The sequence below is a fragment of the Zalophus californianus genome, chromosome 2 (assembly GCF_009762305.2).
Source record: "Zalophus californianus isolate mZalCal1 chromosome 2, mZalCal1.pri.v2, whole genome shotgun sequence".
In the NCBI taxonomy this organism is placed as follows: Eukaryota; Metazoa; Chordata; class Mammalia; order Carnivora; family Otariidae; genus Zalophus; species Zalophus californianus.
This window is the reverse complement of record NC_045596.1, coordinates 130,935,631-130,959,345: the sequence shown is the minus strand read 5'-3', so window position 1 is coordinate 130,959,345 and position 23,715 is coordinate 130,935,631. Positions and strand designations below refer to the sequence as shown.

The 23,715-nt window shown below is 36.4% G+C and overlaps 1 protein-coding gene across 1 annotated transcript in view; it reads left to right on the top strand.

Annotated features, from left to right (window-relative positions):
* The first annotated feature begins 591 nt into the window (after positions 1–591).
* The window catches only part of ASIC5 (acid sensing ion channel subunit family member 5), a 30,485-nt gene continuing 7,361 nt past the window's right edge, over positions 592–23,715 (top strand). The window contains exons 1-7 of the mRNA XM_027600548.2: positions 592–631; positions 3,418–3,724; positions 13,026–13,263; positions 14,894–15,019; positions 17,607–17,756; positions 18,959–19,106; positions 21,707–21,763. Of these exons, the coding sequence (XP_027456349.1) occupies positions 592–631; positions 3,418–3,724; positions 13,026–13,263; positions 14,894–15,019; positions 17,607–17,756; positions 18,959–19,106; positions 21,707–21,763 (1,066 nt within the window). The remainder of the gene's footprint in view (positions 632–3,417; positions 3,725–13,025; positions 13,264–14,893; positions 15,020–17,606; positions 17,757–18,958; positions 19,107–21,706; positions 21,764–23,715) is intronic.

Genomic DNA, 23,715 nt, shown 5'->3' with positions numbered 1-23,715 from the left:
ATGAACAAATAATTGGCCTTTGTGTTTTATTGAATTTGTATGCTTCTGGCAATCATTACTTCTGGAGGAGAGATTTTCTAATGTTTTATTTTGTCATTGATTAATATTTTTGTTTAAAACAGTTTCATTTGTATAATAAGAAAGTAACTTCAACCGGAAAAAGACATTTTTACCCCCCAAATTTCATTTCAACTGTGTTTTGATTCAAAGCAGGATAAAGAGAGAGGTAGAAATAAAAGCAGGCGGCTCTTGTCCAGGTGCATCACTAGGCTGCTCAGGGGTGATTCTAAAGCCACAGATTTCTGTCGGGATTCTCTCTTTAATTCCAAGAAAACGATTTCCTAATTATATTTTTTGGTTTCACTCTAAGATGGCTTCTCATCAGTCCATAAATACCCATGGCTGGTTCTGCCAGCATTTTTGGTTTGCAGATTATGTGTTTTATGAGGCAAAACATAGCAACACAAACATTTAAATTGCCCCCATGTTTTACAACCTCAACTGCTATATTTTATATAAAGCCCACAAAATGAATATGGTTACTGATGAAAATTGGATATACACCAAGGACTCTGCATACTAAACTTGAGAATGGAACAGACTGAGAAACCAAAAGCATCCGCTGAGAAAGGTGGGTAAGGAGTCAACTCCTCAGAGCAGTTACCATGTTCATTACTACAGGTTAGACATTAGCCAAGGTAAAGGGGGATTATTTTTTTCATTTGGGAAGTCTGATTTCCAATATTACTCGGATATGAGTAAAGTTTTTGTTACATAGGAAAGAAGCAATTTGTATGAGGGAGTTGAACGAAAATAGTTTTAAAATATTACTATATGCTAGAATCTATTTTTTGGTTTTATTTTGTTTGTTTTTCTTTTTTGTGTGCTTTTGGGTTTTTTTTTTTTTTGGTTTCTATTTATCATGTGCCTACAAGTTTTATTCTTAAAATACAGCAAAACGTGTTTGATGTTCCTCAAAATGCCTCTATAAAGATCAGTGTTCAATGCAAGGGCCACTTGCCATAATTACGTAGTGTTTACATCGTTCAGGAAAGTAAGACCTTTCCTTTGCTTTGCAGGCACGCTGGTGTGCCATTTATTAAACCAATTTTAACCTTCCTCATGGTAATATTTCACCTTGTTTCTTCACGATTCGTGTACAATAGTAATTATTTACAAAATTCTTTTAAAACCTTAGCAAATGATTAAGAATATTCCAGTAAAACCAAAGCAATTGTCAAGGAGCAGATCTATATGAAACAAGCTGATTTTCAACAAATAAGCTTGAAACGTGAAACATATTTTTCAGGGTAATGCTTGCAAACAGCAATACTTTGGTTGGCCAGTTACTGATTACTAGATTACTCTTCCCTTTTGAACAGCTTTGGGCTCCATACTAGGAAGGGTGCCAGATGCCCAGAGACTGAGTTGTCCTTCTGTAAGAGTCATTTCTTCATATTTGTAACTAATGGCTACATAACACACAAAAGAACGTTGTTAAATTTATTTTGCTAGGGAATAATAATAATAGCTTTTCTTGTATTTCTGATTTTGCCCTGGGACTGTGCCTGTTACTTTATATATACATTACCTAATTCAATATGAAAAACAACAGTATGTGGGACTATTATAAAATTTTTGTCTAAACTCAAGCTAATCAGATCAATACAAAATTTCCTGCTTAGTGTATAGTCTGTAAAATAATCTTAATATAATTTGTACTTCTGTCCTAACACTGCAAATGAAATGGAGTCCCTTAGAAAATGCTTATAGGTACCTTTTATATATCATGACATAAACTCAGCTAATTGACTGGGACCTATGAAGTATTAAGTCATGATTTAATGATAAGCCACACTTGAAACATTTTAGAAATAAATTAATGCTGATCAAATAACAGAAATAATACTCCTTGAAGCAAAAAATATAAACGTCAATTCACTTAATTATGAGCATGTGTGAGGCCATTAAGAACTCATTTCTTAAATGAGAATTGTAGACAATGTTTAAAACTCCCTGAATATTTTACCACTTGCCATGTCACTACTAAATTAGCAGAATAACAAAAATAGCCAAGACGAATTGAGTACTTACCATGGCTCAGATGACATGCCAAACCATCCCCAGATATTATCTTATTTAATACTCACAACAAACTCATGAGGCAGACTGTTCACCCATCGGATGGAAGAGGAACCAGGTATTTTTTTTTTAAGATTTTATTTATTTATTTATTTGAGAGAGAGAGAGAGAGAGAGAACACAAGGGGGGGAGGGTCAGAGGATCCTAAGCAGGGAGCCCCATGAGGGACTCAATCCTGGGACTCCAGGATCATGCCGAAGGCAGTCGCTTAACCAGCTGAGCCACCCAGGCGCCCAAAGAGGAATCAAGTATTAGAAAGATTAAGGAACTTGGCACAATGTCTGAACAGCAGCACAGGTTATAAGAGGCAAGGCCTAGACCAGGAACGTGATGTTTCTGTTTCAAAGACCATCTCATCCTCTGAGTTCTTCACAGCCTTCCTTCAGCGAAGAAATTCTCCATATCTTCTACAGAAAAATAAAAACAAATTAAAACAACAGAAAATTTGGAATATGTTATATACTGCCAGAAAAAAAATTTAGGGCCACCTTTACCAGTCCTTATCAATCAATAGAAATAAACATGAGTTGACTGATTACTGACGCTATTGAAAGAATTAATTCACTTTCTCAAAAGGCTGAAGATACACTGCTTAACTGATAATGCAACTTCAGATATTCCAGACTAAATTAGCCAACTGAAGTAAAATAGTTGTGTTTCAAAGCCTAGGGAGCTACAGAAGTTCAGCCACATAATACATTACTGTAGATCAGATTGCTTTTTAGCCCCACTTACTACCCTCAGAAGAATCAGCCTGGTTTTGCTCATGACATCTAAGGGACTTTGTGATTCTTCAACAAGAAACTGTATTTTACTTATTTATTTTTAAGATTGTATTTATTTATTTGAAAGAGAGCATGCACTCACGGGCACAAGTGGCAGGGGGAGGGGCAGAGAGAGAGGGAGAAGCAGACTCCCTGCTGAGCAGGGAGCCCAACCAGATCCCAGGACCCTGGGATCTTGACCTGAGCTGAAGGCAGCCACTTAACCGACTGAGCCATCCAGGCACCCCAAGGAATTGTATTTCAAAAATGAGAGCTAAGTTTTGGAAGATTATGAGTTGCAAGCCACCCATTCGATCAGACCCATGCCATCAACACGTCTACATTTTGATACCTAAAGAAACCATGTAACCCAAGATGGATTTTGAATATTTATGCATTATACATACAAAGGGTAACCTGTTTGAACTTCTTTGAATTATGTTTCTCACAGACAGCTTTGAGGATTTCTGACCCATACTTTTGTTTGTTTCATTATTTTGTTAAACGTAAGGACTCTTGGAAAAGATAAAGCTATGCCTGTCAAAGAAACCGCTGCTATCTCCCACTGATCGAAAGACGTTTGACCATGACTTTGCCATCTCCACTTCCTTTCATGGGGTGCACAATATCGTTCGCAACCAGAGCAAAATTCGAAAGCTGCTCTGGTTGTTGGTAGTCTTGGGCTCAGTCTTACTCGTTGTATGGCAGATCTACAGTCGCTTGGTCAACTACTTCACATGGCCCACCACGACGTCTATAGAGGTTCAGTATGTGGAGAAGATCGACTTCCCAGCTGTGACATTTTGTAATTTAAACAGGTAAAAATTCCTCTTTCAGTATAATAAGTCTCTATAACTTTGTTAGTATAACCTTTCTTGTATCACTGAAATATAGTTTTATTATGTGATATTTAATGTATCTAAACCCATCAAGTTCTTAAATTATACTTAAAAACCCAAATTTAGGAGGGCAAAGAAACTTATTTGATTTCTTCTTTATTTTCTTCCTTCTTTCTTTCCACAATTATTTACTAGGCAGCACACCAAATCCTGTGGTTAGATCAACGTAAAAGTCTGGATCCTTGTGCTTAAAGAGTTTGTTAATTAGCAAAAAAGAGAGAAACATGAACAATCACAATGCAATATGTATATGGTCATTGTGCAGTACCATAAAGTATGCACAAGGGCTCTGAAAGCACAGGGGGCAGGTGGCGGGCTATGTTGGGAGGCTACGTTTGGGGTATCACAGAAGTCGAGTATCAAGGATGCCCTAGACATCTGCTAAACAGCAGTTTCTAGGTGGAGATGAGGAAGAACCTGACGAGGGAACCACTGAGCAAAAGTAGTTTGGAGACAGGAAATGTTCTGATGCATTCATGATGAGAACTTGAATGTAGCAGAGGGGGGCCAGCTTCACGGACGTCTGGCCTGTGCAGTCACACAGGGCCCTGAGCTCGAAAAGCCTTGCACTTGGTTTAGTGTTCTGCTGTTCTTGAGTCCTTAATTACAACTCCCTCCAGAAAACAGCAATTCAACAACTACCCTAAGCCTCCTGTAGGAGGGTAGCTGTCCCCCAAGAGGCCGTCCAGAGAAAGCCTTGTATTTGCCTATGGATGAGCCTGAAAGACCACATGTAGGACTTATCTGGGAGGTGGTGGGGGGTTGATTTCCTTAAGAATTACCCCTGATCCACTACTTGATCATGGACAAGCCACTTAATCTTCTGAGCTTCGTTTGCTTTTACGTTAGACGAGATAAGATATATACCATTTTGTCTCATTCTTGGGATCTTCCTTGGACAGGTGTTCCATATGTATTAGATATTATAGCATGTTTGTGTGACTGCTAGATATGTGTCAAGGTGTGTATCAATAGTAAAAGCAAATCAACCCCACCCCCCAAAGATTTTTAATACTATTGTCTTATGTTAAGTGGTCTGTGTTCTAATACAAGCAAAGGTTGGTTGAAGATATCTGTTATTAAAATAAAATGTATATGCTATTTTGAGAATGGCAGTATGAGGAACTTCACAGACCTTCTCTTCAGAGAAACAACCATAACTGGTAAAAAAAAAAATATATATATATATATTTTAAAAAAAGCAATCATTGAGGGGTAAATCATCAAAATAAAAAGAACTCCTACACCTCAATAGCAAAACCCCCCATAAAATGTAATGACCCAATTTAAAAATGTACTAAGGATTTGAATAGACATGTCTTAAAAGAAGACATACAAATGGCCAACAGGTATATATAAAAAAAAAAAAAAACGCTCAACGTCTCTGAACATCAGAGAAATGCAAATAAACAACACAATTAGATATCACTTCACACCTGTCAGGATGGCTATTATAAAAAAAAAACACAAAAAAAACAAAACAACAACAAAAACAAAAATAAAGACAGCAAGTGTTGGTGAGGATGTGAAGAAATTGTAATCTTTGTACACTGTTGGTGGGAATGCACAAGGGAGCATCCACTATGGTAAACAGCAGAGAGGCTTCTCAAAAAATTAAAAATAGATTTACCATATAATCCAGCAATTTCACTTCAAGTATATATCCAAAAGAATTTAAAACAAGATCTCAAAGAGATACTAACATTCCCATATTGATTGCAACAATATTCATAATACCTAAAATGTGGAAATAATCTAAATGCCCATTGATAGATAAATGGATAAACAAAATGTGTTATGTGCATACACTGATATATTATTCAGCCTTATAAAAGAAGGAAGTTCTGCAATATGAAACAGCATGGATAAATCTTGAGGACACTATGCTAAATGAAATCAGCCAGTCATAAAAAGGCTAATACTACATGACTCCACTTACGTGATGTATCCGAAATAATTAAATTCACAGAATCAAAGAGTAGAATGGTGGTTGCCAAGGACTGAGGGAAAGGGAATGGAAATGGGGAGTTAGTAATCAATAAGCATAAAGTTTCAGTTATACAAGACAACGAAGCCTTAGAGACCTGCTGGGCGGCATTGTACCTATAATCAACAATACTGTATGGTCCACTTAGATTTGTTAAGAGAGTAGATCTCTCTGTTCAGTGTTCCTATCACATAAAATAAAGTTTTTTTTTAAATGAATTAGTAGAAAAAAAGAGAAAATCATTGTATCTACTACAATATTTATAGAATATAATAAAATGTACCTAAATATATTTTTTAAAAGGAACCATTAAAGTCTCTGGAAATTGTCCTCAGGGAATACAGCAAATGAAGAAACATTTATTTAAAAAAAAATCCACTAAGCCTCAGTAGGAACAGTTGAAAGTCTATAGAACTTGTACCACAAACCTCTCCCTTCTCTCTTGACATGACATGAAGCTACCGTCTAGGTGGGTCTGACCAAAAAGACAGAGCTCTGTCTCTTCCCCCTTTCCAGTCAAGGGCTACACTATGTGCCAGGAAATGCAGGCTGCCAGCACTACTCATTCAATTCAACTTCATATTGCAAAGGCTAAATTCCAGATGCATACAGGTAAGAGATTGGGAGTTGCATTACTTGTGACTCCCACTTACAGGGTAGAAGCTCTAACCCGGGCATGGTAGACTAGAACACTTAATTGCCTTCACCTCAGCCTGCTCAAGGGTGGAGGTTCCACACGGAGAGAGGCATGGTCAGAAGACTGTAAACCACTGCCCTGTCCAGAATGCTGATTATAAATATTTTACCCAGTGGGAGAGGTGGGCCATAAGAACAAAGAAGTCTGCCGTTCTCCCTAATGGTACTCTTCTTGTAACAGAGTGTGGTGAAATTCAACTTGGCTTGTAACAGAGTGTATGGTTCAAGCCTAAGGAAGCCCTCAAAACAACATAGATTTTGGTGGTAAACAATTAAGAGGAGGTTAGTAGGTTTATGAGAACAAACTAAACTACAGGCCAGCTAGTTTTTCGTAAGAATACAGAGAAGAGATATACAAGAAGAGTTTTCCTGGGGTTAGAAGAACTCTCAAAGACTGGCCTCAAAATCTACTCCTTTAAAGGGGCTCACACTTAATTAGATTAGACTGCAGGTCAATCTATGCCCTTAATCTCTCCCCGGAGAGATTAACATAATGAAAAGAGAAGCCACAAAATGAGAGAAATATTTGCCAAAGATGTATCTGATAAAGGACTGTTATCCAGAACACACAGAGAACTATTAAAACTTAAAAATAAGAAAACAACTTGATTAAAAAGTGAGTCCAAGACATTAACAAATAACTCACCAAAGAAAATGTACAGGTGACAATTAAGCACTTAAAAAGATGCTCCACATCAAATGTCATCAGGGAAATGCAAATTAATATAACAATGAGATACCACTAGACACGTATCAGAATGGCCAAAATCTAAAAGAGACCTCACATCCTGGTGACAATGTGGAGCAACAGGGACTCCCATTCATTGTTCTCATTATTGAATTTAAAACAAAGTATGTTACTGGAGATAAAGAGGGTCAGTTTATAATGATAAAAGGGGTGATCTATCAGGAAGATATAATTCAACATATACAGTTGCATACTTCAGTACCCCACTTTCAGTAATCAGTAGAACAACAGAGCAGAGGCTCAACAAGGAAACGAAAGACTGAGCAGACTTGAACATCCATATAAACCAGAAACAAACTAGACCTAAAAGAATCTGTGGGCCATTCCATGCCATAGCAGTAGAATACACACTCTTCTCAAGTGTACGTGAAGCATTTATGGCAAGGCCATAAAATAAACTTCAATAAATTCAAAAGATTTGAAATCATTCTGAGTATGTCCATCAACAGCAATAGAGTGAAATCAGAAATGATTAATAGAAAGAAATTCAGGTGTGAATATTAAACACCCTAATAACCAACAAGTCAAAGAAGAAATAAAATGATATTAGACAATACTCTGAGGTGAGTGAAAAATGAGGATACAACATAGCAAAACTTATGGGATGCCAGGGTGCCTGGATGGCTCAGTCAGTTGAGGATCCGCCTTTTGATTTTGTCTTGGGTCCTGAACTCAGAGTCATGGGATAGAGTCCCACAGCGGGCTTCAAGCTCAGGGCAGAGTCTGCTTGTCCCTCTCCCTCCCCCCACCCCCGCTTGCATGCTCTCTCTCTCTCAAATAAATAAATAAAATCTTTTAAAAAAATTATGGGATGCCACTGAAGCCATGCTGCCAGGGAAATTTATAGCTGCAAGCACCTGTTCTAGAAATAAAGATCTCAAAGAAAATATTTAATAATCTATGATATAAGTATTTTCATAATTTTTAGTATAAAAATTTAATTCATTTTGCATAGCTCAAATCACAAATCAATGATTTAGGCTCTTGTGTTGGTGTATCTTAAAAAAAACTGATAGTGTATTCTAGCTCAGTTAGATACCGTAAATACCCAGACAAAAAAAATATTCAGTATTTTAGAAACTATAGTTAGAGAATAGGGAAATTCTTAATTAAAAGGGAAGTATTCTTTCTTAGATGACAAAGAACTTAGGTGACATCCGTACTATAGGAGTAAGAGACATTTTCATCTCCCAAAGTTTAGTTTTATAGGTAGATACTTTGAATCTCAGTATATGAGCATCTTACTCAGTATAGTTCGGCAAATTACTGGCTGATGAGGGAAAGAACTCAAGCTATCTACTGTCTGGTTCTCAAAGCCAGTGGTCTTCAAACGTTTTAATTCTTGGGCCATATAATGGAACTTTGAAAAACTATTTATTCTACTTGCATATTTTAAATTGATATCTAAATTTTAAACCATAACTTTAAATGAGTTTCTTATTTTAGGAGATCAAAAATATTATAAATCTTATGAGATAGAGTAGGATAAGGATTGACGGTCATAAGAATAAATATTTTATGTGATTCCATGAAGTTTTAGCGATTTTATTGCATAAAGCACATTGATATAAATCACATAAATTGTTATCTACGGACTTTACTTGATTTTCTCAATAATCTAGAAGTCGCACAGAATAACCCAGTTACATTTAAAATAACAAATTGTACTACTCTGTACTACTATAGCTTTTTTCAATTCAGAAGATCCCAGCAAGTGCTCAAACCCCTTGTGTCTAACGCCAAGCTTCACCCTAATCAGAAATATGTACATGACAAAGCAAGACAAAATTTAAGGAGCCTTGATTAATTCTTAGGGTCTTTTCTGAAGCAAGATACAATTTAATTGTGTATGGGTCTACTAGAAGCTCTGAGTTTGCCAAACACCAGTAAGTATTAATATATGCTAAGATTTATGATGAGTGACAGATAAAAACTCTCGTAAATGGGAAAAGTACCATTGTGAACACAGGCTCTTTTTAAACCTTAGGTGAAAGTTGAAGATCTGGAAATTTATTCCCTTAAAATTAACTGTGCATGCGTACCCTCAGGCCAATACATGTCCCAGTTTGAAGACCATTATTCTAAGCTGCATTGCCTCCAATTCACATGAGAGAAAGTAAAGCGTACGATTGCGATTTCCTTTTTTTTTTTAAGATCTTATTTATTTATTTGACAGAGAGAGACACAGCAAGAGAGGGAACACAAGCAGGGGAAGTGGGGGAGGGAGAAGCAGGCCGCTGAGCAGGGAGCCCGATGTGGGGCTTGATCCCAGGACCCTGAGATCATGACCTGAGCCGAAGGCAGACGCTTAACGACTGAGCCACCCAGGCTCAGCCCATTGTTATTTTCTTAAAGTCACTAGTTAGGGACTGGAAAAAAGGTCTGCTGTTGGCTCCTAATAGCTGTACTCTTGCTAAACTACCTTATCAGCAGGAATTGATACCTGAGGTGAGGAAATTTTGCCAAGGGATCTCAGATTATTAGGAAGGGTTTACTTTTTACCATGGGTCTCAGGGACCTGTGCAAGGTATATGATGGCCTAGAGTAGATAATTTTTGTAACATTTCCCTCCTTTATATAACAAAATTATTTTCAGTTACAATTATGAAATTAAACATATAGCAATAATGCCTCTATATATTTGTTCTAAAAATATTAATTAAGTAAATATAATACAAAAATAGGAAAAAACTAATACATTGGTAATTTTTAATATTAATGTATTTTTGAAATAAAAGGAAAAGACCTTTATTTTGGATCTGTCAGTGTGATGAATAATTGTAGCATCGTAGCTTCCGTTTTTTCAGCCTTTGCAAATTTGTCAATTGTTTCATCAAAATTAACCTTCTTTATATATTCATGTTGAATCACCCAACACAGCTGGGTTTGTAGGTATAGTTTCATTCACAGTTGACTGAAAAATACTTATTAATTTTAATCTTGAAAAGTTCTTTCCCACGAAGCAATGACTAAATAAAGAAGACTTAAACTCATCAGGATACATTTGGCAGAGGTTTCTAAAAATCACACCTCACAATAAATTTCAGGAATTGCAATACTGCTTATGGTTTTGCTCCTGTGGGATCTGTTCTAGTGACTCTCAGATGTTCCTGTGTTAAACCTGTTCACGAAACTATCTTCAGCATAAAATTAATCACAGATTTCCATTATATCCTATTTGGTAAAGAAACAAAACAACAACAGCAACAAAAACCCTCTGAAATTTGTTTTCTTCTGCTAAACACAGAAATAAAATAAATAAAGAATAAAAAACAGAAATAATGCCTGGATATAGTGAATATGGATGTTATTTGAGCTATTGTATTAGAATGAGTAACTCAAGTTCCGTTTATTTTCCCAGTAGTCACTGTGCTTCTTGGTTTATTCCAAATCTACTGTTTAAATATGAGGTAAGGGATTTTAAATCAAAGATAAAATCATGACTCTTATACAAAGATAAATTGAACACATGTCACAGATTTTATTTCTGTAGAGAACTGTAAGAAACAAAAATTGGCTCATAGGAGAATCCAAACAGAAGACGTTCTTCCCTATTTTTCCTCTCCACAAAATGATCTGCAAAATATACATTTCTTGTTAATACATGCTAGGCTTCGATCTGTTTTGGTGGGATCTGATGAAGGGCTGAGTCAGGCATCAACTTGGACATCAGATGAAACGTGTGCATTTGGGTCCCCAAATCTGGGGATGTGTAGTTAGAGGCATTCCCACATGCATTCTGTAACTGGCTATCACTTACTAACTTGTTGCAACAAAGCAATGCATTTTTATTAGTGTCTTCTTTTGCCAACCTCTTACCAGTGTATGTTAAATAAAAGAGTAAGCCAAACTCTAAGCAAGATTTCTGAAAGAATAGACGTGGGCAGGTTTAGAAATTTGAATTAAAGTCGGAAAGACTCAGAGCAAGACACTTTGGTGTTAGGCTGAACAATATGTCTCAATTTTTTTACTTCCTTTGTTCCAAACATTGTTAACTTTATTCATTAAGTCTAGTTCATCAGCCTAAATTGCCCTCATGGTCTCAACTATTTTGATGTAATAAAAAAATCATTTCAAAAGAATATTTTAAAATGCCCTCCCTTTTACCCTCTTCATTTATTCTATTTATACCTCCTACACATGTGAGAATTCTTTTGTTTCTCTGCATAGTCGTTTTGAAAAGAATCCAGTGAACATTACTCTCAGCCTGGGTAGAACCCCCAAAGTTGCAGGGCTTTGGAGCAGATCCCTGGTATGGTGTCATCATTCAGAGAGATAGAAAGCTGAAGGAAGTTCAAGGTCCATTCCTCAATTTTGTCTGCCACTGTGATCCGCCCCCCCCTCTCCGCAATCACTTGCAAATGTAGACTGTTAACTCCGCAAAGATCACTAGAAACACATTTGACCAAGAAAAGCAAGGTTGTTGGATATACTCTCCTTAGGTAGAACACCACCATCAGTTAACAGTGTCTCTAAGGAAAGGGGAAGTCAAAGGAGGATATGTATAGGATTCTAGAACCTCGGCTGGTAGGTATAAGGCAGGCCTTCAAGGTTCAAAGCTGGTTAAGTAAAAGATTCTATTTAGACCTGACCATGAAAACAGTTTCTCATCTCTAAAAGGATGTATGATGCTGGTTTGGGTGTGTTTTTTTATTTTCCATGTTTTGTTTTATATATGCTCTACCTTGACTGAAAAAGGGTTTAATGTGGCTTGTAGGAAAAGCAAAAGATAATAGAAAGTGAAGGTAAAATACAAAATCTGGGTCAGAAAAGAAGTCCAAGAGTGAGGTCACATACACACAAACCAAGCACCACATGGCTCTGTGTACTTAGCAGGAGTGGATATACTCTTCATTCTCCGCTTTCTAGCAGTAAATTTGAATGGAGAGTGTTTGTTCAGCTTCAAGACTTACATCATATGCAAAATATGAAAATACCAATCAATTTTGAAAAGAATATATGGTACACAAATAAACAACCATACATAAGGCAAGGCAGAAATTGCTCAGCAGAAGGGAATTAACAGCGTACTTATTGTAATTAGGGCAAATAGGTTCCTTCTGCTTTAATTGCCAGGAAAATATTTGGACAATAAAGGGGGCATTAATTTCATGAATAGTTGAGACTCTCACTATATTCCAGGCACACTTCTAAATGTTTTAGAAAAAATAACCTAATCATCAAAATAACATTTGAGGTAGGTTTTTAACATACCCTGATTTTACAAGTGAGGAAACCGGAGTCACAGTGAAATGATGTCATATCATTAAACGGCTCCAGTCCTGGTTCTTGCCCCATAACTAACAAGCTGAGTCGGGAGATGTACCACAAAGTGTGTCTGAGACTGAAGTTCCCACTCTACGATTGTAACGATACATACAGGGAAGATGTTGGAAAATAGTTCCAACATAACCACACGGGCACGGTAGAAAGCCACAATGACAGAGCTGGGATTTGAACCCGGGAAATCTGGCCCCCTGAGTCTATATTCTTAGCAAATTCGCATTACCACCTCTCTCTTCATGTTGGGTCTTGAAGATCCATTAGGATGTATCCAGATCAAGGTCTGGAAAGTATTCTAGGTAAATGAAATGACACGTTCAAATACAAGGCAAATTGCAGGATGTGGCAAAGACCTCTTAGGAATTCAGGTTTACTTGAATGTATTTTGAATGAAGGAGAATGTAGCAGATAAGCTGGAGAAGCTAATAGGGTCGAGATGTTTGGTGTCTGTCCTCTAGATCATAAGTGTTTGCTATTCTAAATATTGCCTTTATTCCTACTAATAGGTTCCAAACAGAAGCTGCAGCCAAATTTGGTGTTATTTTTTTCTTATGGAATATTGTATACAAGGTCCTCCATTTTCAGGAAATCAGGTCCAATTACACTGGCTTTAAAGAAGCTATTGATTTTCTTGCAAGTCATCAAAACTTCAGCATTACAGAGTTTGTAAAAGAAAATGGTTTTTATCTCAACAATAGCACTCTGTTGGAATGTGACTTTTTTGGAAAGCCCTGTGGTCCACAGGTAACAATTTGATATTTCTTCAAATATCATCAACATAATAAACTACTGCACTGTACTGTTTCACATTCAGATCAAGTTTACTTTCATGCGGAATCAATCTAAATTTGCTCAAAGAGTATATATTTCATTAGCTCAGCCTTATGACATCAGGGGGTGTGGAATCCACATGAGACATATTTCTTTTTCCAGGTGGTTAGATAAGAGAAAATAGAGAACAGAAATCTTTGATTACTTTTATTGCAGGATAATCTCCAAAAAAAAAAATTAACCCAAGGGAATATTTTAATATTTCCCATTCTTCAATAACATATTCCAAGATGGCATTTTTATTATCATTAAGGAGCCAACATTCAAAAAAAATTTTTTTTTCTCTTGGAGGCTGTAGAAAATGAGCAGCCACCAGCATTTTTCTGTGAAAATTATATATATTTCTCTAATCACGCATAACATCCTATTTTTATCCTTTATATAATTAATTTACATTTCAGATAAAGTGTTGGATATCCCTGGAAACTATTAGCAAAGGAATATGTAGGCACTTTGACACCCTAGTTCTAGTATCAGTAATTCTGTAGCAAGTGTTGTTAGGTGATTCCAAGTAAACTTCACAAATTCATGATTCTGGGACACAATTCCTTATCCTTCTAGTAGCTTCCTTAGCACATGGAAAACAGACAAAAAAAGGCCTGACAGACATCTGACTGAGATGAAGCCCACTTCTAAACTCTTAATTTAGAGAAGTTCTTCTGTGTTGCTTGTTATTTACTAACCAACATGTTTAAGCTTGTCACCAAGAAATTTTGTATTAGACAGAAATTTTTCAGTTGCAACTTACAGAAACCCACCTCCGGAAGCTAGAGAGTAGAAAGAATGCGTTGGTTTAATTAGCAGGGACCTTTTAAGAGTAGGACTAGCTTCAGAAAAGGTTCAACCAAAACACTTTGACAACATCGTTAACATTCGCTCTCTTTCTTTCTCATGACTCACTTTGGTTTTTTCCTGTGTGAATTTTCCTCACAGAGCCGAGAGGACTGCTGACAACCCTCGCCTCTCATTATCATAGGTTAACCCTCCAGTAGCCTCTTCATAATTCCATGCAAGACTGATCAGCTTCACTTAGGACACATGTCAATTCCTAAACCAATCACTGAAGTGAGGGAGTCGGGTATTCAGATTGGTCCAGTTTTTATCATATGGGTGCCTCTGTGGTATTGGCATTTGGAGGAAGAGGATCCCCAAAGAAGCAGAGCAATGTGATTGGCTGCCCCAACATGGTGGGGGAGGGGGAAATTCCTCAAAGAGAGGATATGAGAGCCTTTTCCATATAGGTAAGCTTACATGTTTCCATGAATCCTTACTAAACATCCAACAAACAACTTTTTAAAAGATGCTTATTTACATAAAAAAATCTCAATGAGATAATCACATACAGATTGACAAGTGCATATTAAAAAAAATAAAAACTATTAATGAACACAAACCAGAATCACCATATTACCTATTCTTTCTGATATTTCTGCTTTCTCATTTAGACATCTGATTTTTTTTTTTAAGTTAGAGCAACTTAAACTTCAAAAGTGGCCAAAATGCCTAACTAATTACATTTCATTTGGATTATTTTCATATTGAGGACTTTGCACATGTCTTCACTGAATATGGAAATTGTTTCACTTTTAATCATGGCGAACATATTCAAGCAAAGGAAAAAGTGAGTGTCTCTGGAAGAGGCTTAAGCTTGCTCTTCAATGTCAATCAGGTACTGAATTTTCTTAAACCTCATCGGGGTCAAGACAAACAAGAATGTGCCGAGGTTTCAAAAGATTTGATCAAAATATTTTGCCCTGTCATACTGTTCCCACAGGTGGTATTACTTCAGTTTTTGTTAGCCTAGTCTGGAGTCCCATGGATGCAAATATTGACTCCGAGATTAAAAAATCAAAATTTAGAGACATAACATGGACATTTTTAACTATACTACAGACCATCAGTTTTGTGACTCCAGAAATGTTCATGCCACAAAATAAGGAAGCCAGAAGTTTCTAAATCACAATGTATATAGTTAATTTAAAATGACTTCATGTATTTTAAGAATATTTTTAGAAAGACTTTTACGTAAAAAAGGCAATATGTTTTAGAAAGAAGTCATGTATGCACATTTGACAAACCATGGAATCTATAGTCTGAAGGATAACTAAAAAAATACTTGTTATATAAAGAATGTTGTATAAATTGACTTTGCCTAAGCCTAGCTTCTACAAACTTGTAATTGGTCCAAGAAGTTTAAGTGTTTAGGCCTGAGAGCCAGATGTCCAGACACCTAAGCGATGCAGTAGCTGTCAGCGTCAAGGGTACTTGGTATAGCTCCCCCCACCAAGGTTAATTCTTATGTTCTATCTTACACAACTGTTCCTAGTATTACACATGTAGAGATATTCTGCTTCATTATTGTGGTTTTGTCAATGAAGATTCTGAAATGTTGATAAATTAAGCATCCAAAATCATATGATTAATGAAAAGTTGAGAAATAAACTTAGTTTCCCCAAATCCCATTGAACTATCCTATCTCCCAATCCAAGTGAATGGGGCCACTGGCTACTTTCAAAGAATTTTTCTTAAAGGTATGTTTCATAACTTCTTGTATCCCACTCAAGATACTTTTTGTTCCAACACAGTACTGCACAGTATAATGCACGTATATATATTTGATTTTATATATAAATGTATATATATATATTTATTGTACATATATTTGATTTATATTTCTAGGTCATTTAAATACTAGCCATATAGTCTGTTCAAATATTATATTATGAATTTTACAAACTAGAATTTCCCAAATATTTTTAGAATGTAATTAAAATCTGCAAATGCAAAGTAATATTCCATAAGTAAGTGGCTCCTAAATACTTGTCCAGACTGGCCAGTTGAGTGTTTCTTAGAGAGTTGTAACAGACCCAGAGAAATAGGGTCCTGAGTTACAAGTAGAATATTAAGCATGTTTATTAAATGTAATTACATATGCAGTTGACCCATTCACAGGAAAAATCATCGTATTTCCCAAGCCCTTTCTTTCTCCTTATAATCTAAAATTACAACTACAGACAGTCCCTGACTTAACAATGTCTCCACTTACAACTTTTCAACTTTACAATGGTGCAAAAGTGATATGTACGCAGTCAAAGTCATACTTCAAGTTTTGAATTTGGATCTTTTCTTGAGCTAGCAATATGTAGTACGACACTCTCTCGTGATGTTGGGCAGAGGCAGCTCCCAGCCAGCCACGCAATCAACAGTGTAAATAACGGATACACTTGCAACCGTACTGTACCCATACAACCATTCTGGTTCTCACTTTCGGTTCCATATGCAAAAAATTACATGAAATATTCAACATTCTGTTAGAAAATAGGCTTTGTGTTAGATGATTTTGCCCTACTGTGGGCCAAAGTGAGTGCTCTAAGCATGCTTAAGATAGGGTAGGCTAAGCTATGATGTTCTGTAAGTTAAGTGTATTAAATGCATTTTTGATTTATGAAATTTTCACCTTACAGTGGGCTTATCAGGATGTAACCTCACTGTAAGTCAAGGAAGAACTTTAATAACAAAATCACCAGAAGTAGAGTGTTCGTTTTTTTCATCTGGCATAGGATTTATAGAAGAGCATGGATATTAAAAACAGAGTGTAAATCTTCGATCTTAGGGGGAAATGAATTTCAATTTTATTTGTTTATTTAAGATTTTATTTATTTACTTGAGAGAGAGTGAGTGAGAAAGAGCATGAGTAGTCAGAGGAATAGAGGAAGAGCAGAAGCCGACTCCCTGCTGAGCAGGGAGCCCGATGTGGGGCTCCATCCCAGGACCCTGGGATCATGACCTGAGCCGAAGGCAGACACATAACCAACTGAGCCACCCAGGCACCCCCTGAATTTCAATTTTAAATAAGGCCAGAGATTTTAATTGCAAGGAGAAGAAAGGAGCCAAATGATTTTCTAAAACAAGCGAAGCAAAGAGAATAGCCCAGAAAGAAGCAACTAAAAGGCCACAAGGTGAAGAGAGGGCCCCTAGGAAATCAGACAATTAGCAGTCATGATATGTGCTATGGTATTCATCTAAGGCGAAAGTAATCTATAGAAACTGTTGACACCTTGACATGTGATTCAATCATGAAAAAGTACATCTTAGGGGTTTACTTTTCAGTCTGTATATAAAAAGAAATTCGATAGTGATAGGAAATATTTGATTTTAAGTAAGTCAAGTGTTCTCACAAGACAATAAAACAAAATCTTGAACTTGTATAGAATTGATATCAATTTGTAATTGGGGAAAACTTTTGGTTGTTTCAGGAGGATTTCACTGATGACCCAGACCTCGGTTTTGTTGACGCTGGAATCATCTTTGTGATCCATTCACCAAAGAAAGTGCCACAGATTGATGGTTTAGGCTTGTCGTCACCTGTGGGAATGCACGCCCGGGTATCAATCCGCCAAGTCAAGGTAAATAACATGTACAGTGTGTAGAATCTGAGGCAATCAGGTAGGGTTGTAAATGGATATACACATAAATAATACATCCACTAGAAACCTCTTTCTGCCATGCCTTTAGAAGACCTCCGGAAATTCCATAGTTAGCTTCATTTCAGATTCTTTCCCATTACTAGGAGGTACATATGTAGTAAAATCAGTGAATTCACAGGTACAATATAAGTGGCAGCTGGGAAGCCTGGCAAATTCAAGGTAACTTTAAGTTTCATTAGAGGTGGAAAGGATCAGTAAACATGAAGAGACCCTCACGTTGCTGAACTGTACGTTTTCTCAATGGGATGTTCTGGGAAGAAGAAAAATAAGTGGGAAGAGCAAGAATCTTGGAGTAAGGCATGTTTGGCAGATTTCCATTTGCCACTCACTTGCTCTGCAGTTTCCTTAATTATCCTCCTGAAATTCCAACTCCTCTCTCGGATAAAGATAATATCTCTTTTTCATAGTTATTATAGTAACTATGAAGTTTAAGTAAAATAACATAAAGAAAGCACTTACCAGGGCGCCTAAGTGGCTCAGTCAGTTAAGCGTCTGACTCTTGATTTTGGCTCAGGTCATGATCTCACCGTCATGAGATCAAGCCCTATGTTGGGCTCTGTGCTCAGTGGGGAGTCTGCTTGAGGTTCTCTCTCCCCCTCTCCCTGCACCCCTTCCCCTATTCTCTCTTTCTCTCAAACAGATAAATAAAATCTTAAATTTTTTTTAAAAAAAAGCACTTACCATATTTCCTGGCACATAATAAGTGTTCAAGAAGGGATTTTTTGTGTGTAATTTGGTTGCTGTTTTGGAAGTGGACTTATGAATATGCTAATGTTATTTCCATAAATGATACTATTTTTTCTTACGTGAGTTAATTTTTAGAGCAGTCAGTCTGTCTGATTTTGTTGATTCACTTTAGGTACAGAGATTTGGGGATATGTGTTAAAGGACCATTGTTATATCTACCTTCAGGGATTTCCACTGTTATATTTACCTTCAGGGATTTTCTGGCTAGTAGAGTAAGCAACATAGGCAAAGGTAGTCAATTAAAAAAAAAAAAAATCAAATGGCTCCGAGAGAAAAGTAAAAAAATATATATATATTAGCTTCTCTTGTTGGAATAGAAATGTATGGATTGACTCAGATATACCTTGTGAGCCGGGTGTTTATTTTCTCTTAAGACAGTTCATCAAGAATACCCTTGGGGAGAATGCAACCCTAACATCAAGCTACAGAATTTTAGTACCTACAGCACTTCTGGTTGCTTGAAGGAATGTAAAGCTCAGCATATACAAGAACAATGTGGATGTTTACCTTTTCTGCTTCCTGGTAAATAAAGAATGACAAATTTCCTCTTATGTAATTATTTTTATTTAACTTGAATCATGGGAAATAACATATCATAAAATTGTTTTCCATTCTTATGAAATCTATGCCAGAAAGTCATCTACTTCACCAATAATGACCTTACCTGACCCATTTTAAATCATGGAATTAGAGCGGAGATTTCAGGAAAAGAAAAGAAAATTAAGCCAGTCTCCAATTCTTATTTTCAGGATGGAAAAATTGAGTGCTCTTAAATATCTAAAACCGATCGTCACCATTTTCTCAATTCAAAAGAAAAATTAGATCATCTATATAAATCTTAATCAACCATGAATATGTCATTATTGGGAAATTCTTTTCTTTGCGGTCAGGAAAACAGCTCTAGGCTCCCTCTGTGTACAATTTGGAACATTTCCGGAGCCAGGGATATTCGCGGCAAACACTGAAAGAGGCAGTAGCAAAGGGTGGGTGGATCAGAGCTGGACTCTGAACCAGTCTGGTCATCTCAGCTACACAATTTCTCCTCTCCATGACCTTAGACTAAACCTCTCTGTACTTCCTATAACATGGGGAGAATACTAACAGTGTCTTTCCTTAGAGGATTGTCATACAGATGAAAGAAGCATGTAAGTGGTTTGAAACACGTCTGACACAGAATATATTCTATTGAAGTCTTGGTTATTTTTATTCAGATTTGCCTCATCCCCCTTGGCCAGCAAATTCATAAAGAAATGGAGAGTGTATTAAAGGCAATACCAGTTTGGCTCTTTAAATTGGCTGCCATGGCCCATCTCATGCACACACTACCTCTCACACACAGATAGACTAATGCCACCTCTGCTCTCTCTCTTTTTTTTTTAAGATTTTGTTCATTTATTTGAGAGAGTGAGAATACAAGAAGGGGGAGGGTCCGAAAGAGAAGAAGCAGACTCCCCGCGGAGCAGGGAGCCCGATGCAGGGCTCCATCCCAGGACCCTGGGATCATGACCTGAGCAGAAGGTGGACCCTTAATGACTGAGCCACCCAGGCGCCCCGCCACCTCTGCTCTTATTAACAATGGTTTCTAGTTGACAAACTGCTTCTTAGGAATTTAGAGAATCATCGCTTCCTCTTTTCTAGAATTCTGATTATGTGGTCTCTGGCCAGTAATCCCAAACTGTCATTCTATAAAACTGCTCATGCTGGATCTGATTTGTCATGCCTAATTATCTTTCCAAAGTTTCTGGGGGAAGAAAATCTGAATTGGTAGATGGATTATAATGTTTATAATTTAATAATGTATTACTTCTTGCAAATTGAACTGGATAACAAATATGGACCAGAAACAAGATGAACTATAAAATACAAATCATGGCATTTTTATAAACTTTAGCATATACCAGCTGCTTTCAGAATGATATCTTATTTGGTTTGATCTTCACATATCCCCCAATGTCTATTTATAGATGAGGAAATTGAGATCTATAGTCATTAATTGAAATAGCAAAAGTACCTCTATTAACAATTTGCAGAGGCAATCCTGAAAATCAGCTTTTCAGATATGGATTGTTTCCAAAATGTCATTGTTCCTTGTAATGGGACAAATACCATCGGAAGAAGCAAGGCATACTTTGAAAAGAGAGGGTTTTTTTTTTTATTAATTTAATGCTGGAAGTATATTTTTTTTTTTTTGCTTCTTTCATTTCCCTTATGAAGAACACTTCCTCATAGTTAGCTAAATTTATCTACAACTTGTAAATAGACTATCTCTTTTGGTTATTTACAAGAACATTAAGTAAACACTGAGCCTAACCCTAGGGACTGCAAAGGTTATAGCAATAGACAAGTATCTGTGTTAAGGTGCAATGACTAAAGCTTTAGAATCAGCCTGGAATTAAACTCAGCTCTGCTACATATCGATTTTACAATTTCTCTCAAGGTCCACAGCCAGTGATTACTAATATTGGTACTTATCTGCTCCATCTGACCACTAGAAAGGCAGCCCACCAGGTGTGCAAGTTATTTAAATCAATGGATGTAAGTGTTGAATCACTAAATTGTGCACCTGACACTAATATTACACTGTATGGTAACTAAATGGAATTTAAATAAAAATTAAAAAAAAAAGAAAGTACACGGTATGTTGTGCGTCCTTCAACTAATACCATAAAAAATAAAAATCAATCAATCCATAGATATAGGGAGCAGGACAGATGCAGGGGCTTGGACAAGCCACTTTCTGAACCTTAGTTTCTTTATTTGTAAAATGATGACTCGCACATCACAGGATTAGTGTAGGAACAAATGAGATGGTAAATGTGAGAACAATTTTAAATTTCAAAGCTACATTTTTAAATTAGTATCTCCACTTAAAGGATTTTAGCATGATATAGACCAAGGAAAAGAAACATGGAAATAAACAAAAACATTACTATTTTCCCTCCCAATGTATATTTTCTTTAGATATTAACATGTTTGCATAGTTTTTGTTTTGTTTTGTTTTGAAAAAGAATGGATAGATGGATGGATGGATGGGTGGATGGATGGATGAAAGGTATTTTTGTCATTATATCACTTATTTCACAAAATGTAAAGTCTCTATGTTTACATTTATTATTTTTAAGGAAATGGGATAGAATGTGACCTACAAAAGTTTTACAACTGTGTTTCTCCTACACTTGGTAAGTGGTTTAATTTACTTCTTTAGTCTCAGGATTTATATGAAAATTGCTCAGAGTTATGCAAGACATTATTTTTATTTTTTTAAAGATTTTATTCATTTATTTGACAAAGAGAGAGCAGGAGAGCACAGGCAGGGGAGTGGCAGAGGGAGAAGGAGCAGCAGGTCCCCTGCTGAGCAGGGAGCCTGATGGGGAGCTAGATCCCAGGACCCCGGGATCGTGACCTGAGCCAAAGGCTGACTCTTAACAACTGAGCACCCAGGCGCTCCTCTACAGCACATTAAATCATATTATGGCTAGTCCAGAAATGAAACAGAATAGAGACTGTAAAGAGGGAGTTTTCCAGTGTTCTTAAAATTAAGCACAGTAGCTTTTATAAACATAGACAGTAAAACAAAACAAAGCAAAACAAAACCCTCTGATTTCAAGATAAATCTGGATTGAAAGATTTTCAGTCACAAAGTAACAGCAAGGAAGTTTTGATTTTTATTTCTAGGTTTTATGTTTTTTAAAATTTGATACTTTTGTATAATCAAAATAGCTTTGTTGGATTTTTCTTATTACATAAAGCATGCATGTTGTGACTAGTTCAAACATTGCAGAACAGAGAAGAATCTTATGGAAATCAATAGAAGTTGCATCAGTCTGAGAATTACTTTTATTATTTAGGTGGCCATTCTTTCATTTATTCATTTAATTATACATATATTATATATCAATACATATATAAATGCATATATGAAAATTTTATGCAAATGAGATCAAAATCATACATGCCACCTTTACTGGGGACAATCTCTTCTTAAGCAACATTTTTTTTTTGCTTTGTTTTATTGTTTATTGTTTATCTTAACCCATAACCAGTGTTAACACTCTAGTATATTGTACCTTTATTTTTTTTCTACATACGTAGCTTCATATTTCTGATGTTAAATCTTTGGGTTTTTTTGATTAAAATAGAATAATATTATTTACCCTCCTATAAAACTTGCTATTATATCCCATTGTGGAAATATCTCCAGTAAACCAGGAATCAAAATTCGGAGTTTCTTTTTCATGGTTGTAAAATATTTCATGGAATGGATATGGGTAGAAGGGATCTCATATATATTTTTAATAGCTTCCAAGCTGAATATGCAGAAGTCGATCAGTGACCAGGGGAGTTAAGAGGTACACTGTAAAACTGTAAAATTTCTTATAATTTCCTACATTTGATGGGGGCTGGAGAGAAAGTTTGGGGAAACAAATCATGCATGCGGTTCTTCAGAGAATGTTGTAGGATAATGGGATACACAGACAAGTATGTGTTTGTGAGAGTATATGTGTCTGTGTGAGTAGACAGAAAGAGTGGTGGTTTTAACCAATATAAAGAACTAGAAGACATGCGCAGAAGTCATGCCCTGAAGGAGCATCACAGTTAGATTCTGGAAAAAGAAAGTCCGAAGTTTATCATTAATCAGGGGGTCTTGGTGAACAAAGGGTTCACGAGAACAAAGAGTTTCAGTAGCACAGCCACAGGGAAAACAAGAACCGGAATATCTACCAAGAGTGAGGAGCAGTGAGACTGGACACTGGGACGTGGTCCAAAGGAACACTGGAGACAAATATCACCTCCTGCAGGGGAGTTTTTCAGTATACAATTGCAAAGATAGCCTAATAGTTCTGCAGAAGTCTAGAGAAGACAGGACAGAGAACCCCTGTGGCTGATTTAGAAGTCCCTGGGTCCACAGATATTAGAAAATCTCAACACCCGGCCACATATTTCACAGAACTTGCGATAAACCCAAGAGTAAATTTACTTTAAACCTGCGTCATTGGCTTCCAGGATTATGTTTGAAATTTCTTCTCAAAGAGACACAATGTCAGATAAACAACTTTCCATCTTTTTCCTGTCCAAATGAATACTGTTTTATGGAAATAAGCCCAGAGACTTTTCTGGAAAGAATTTCTGA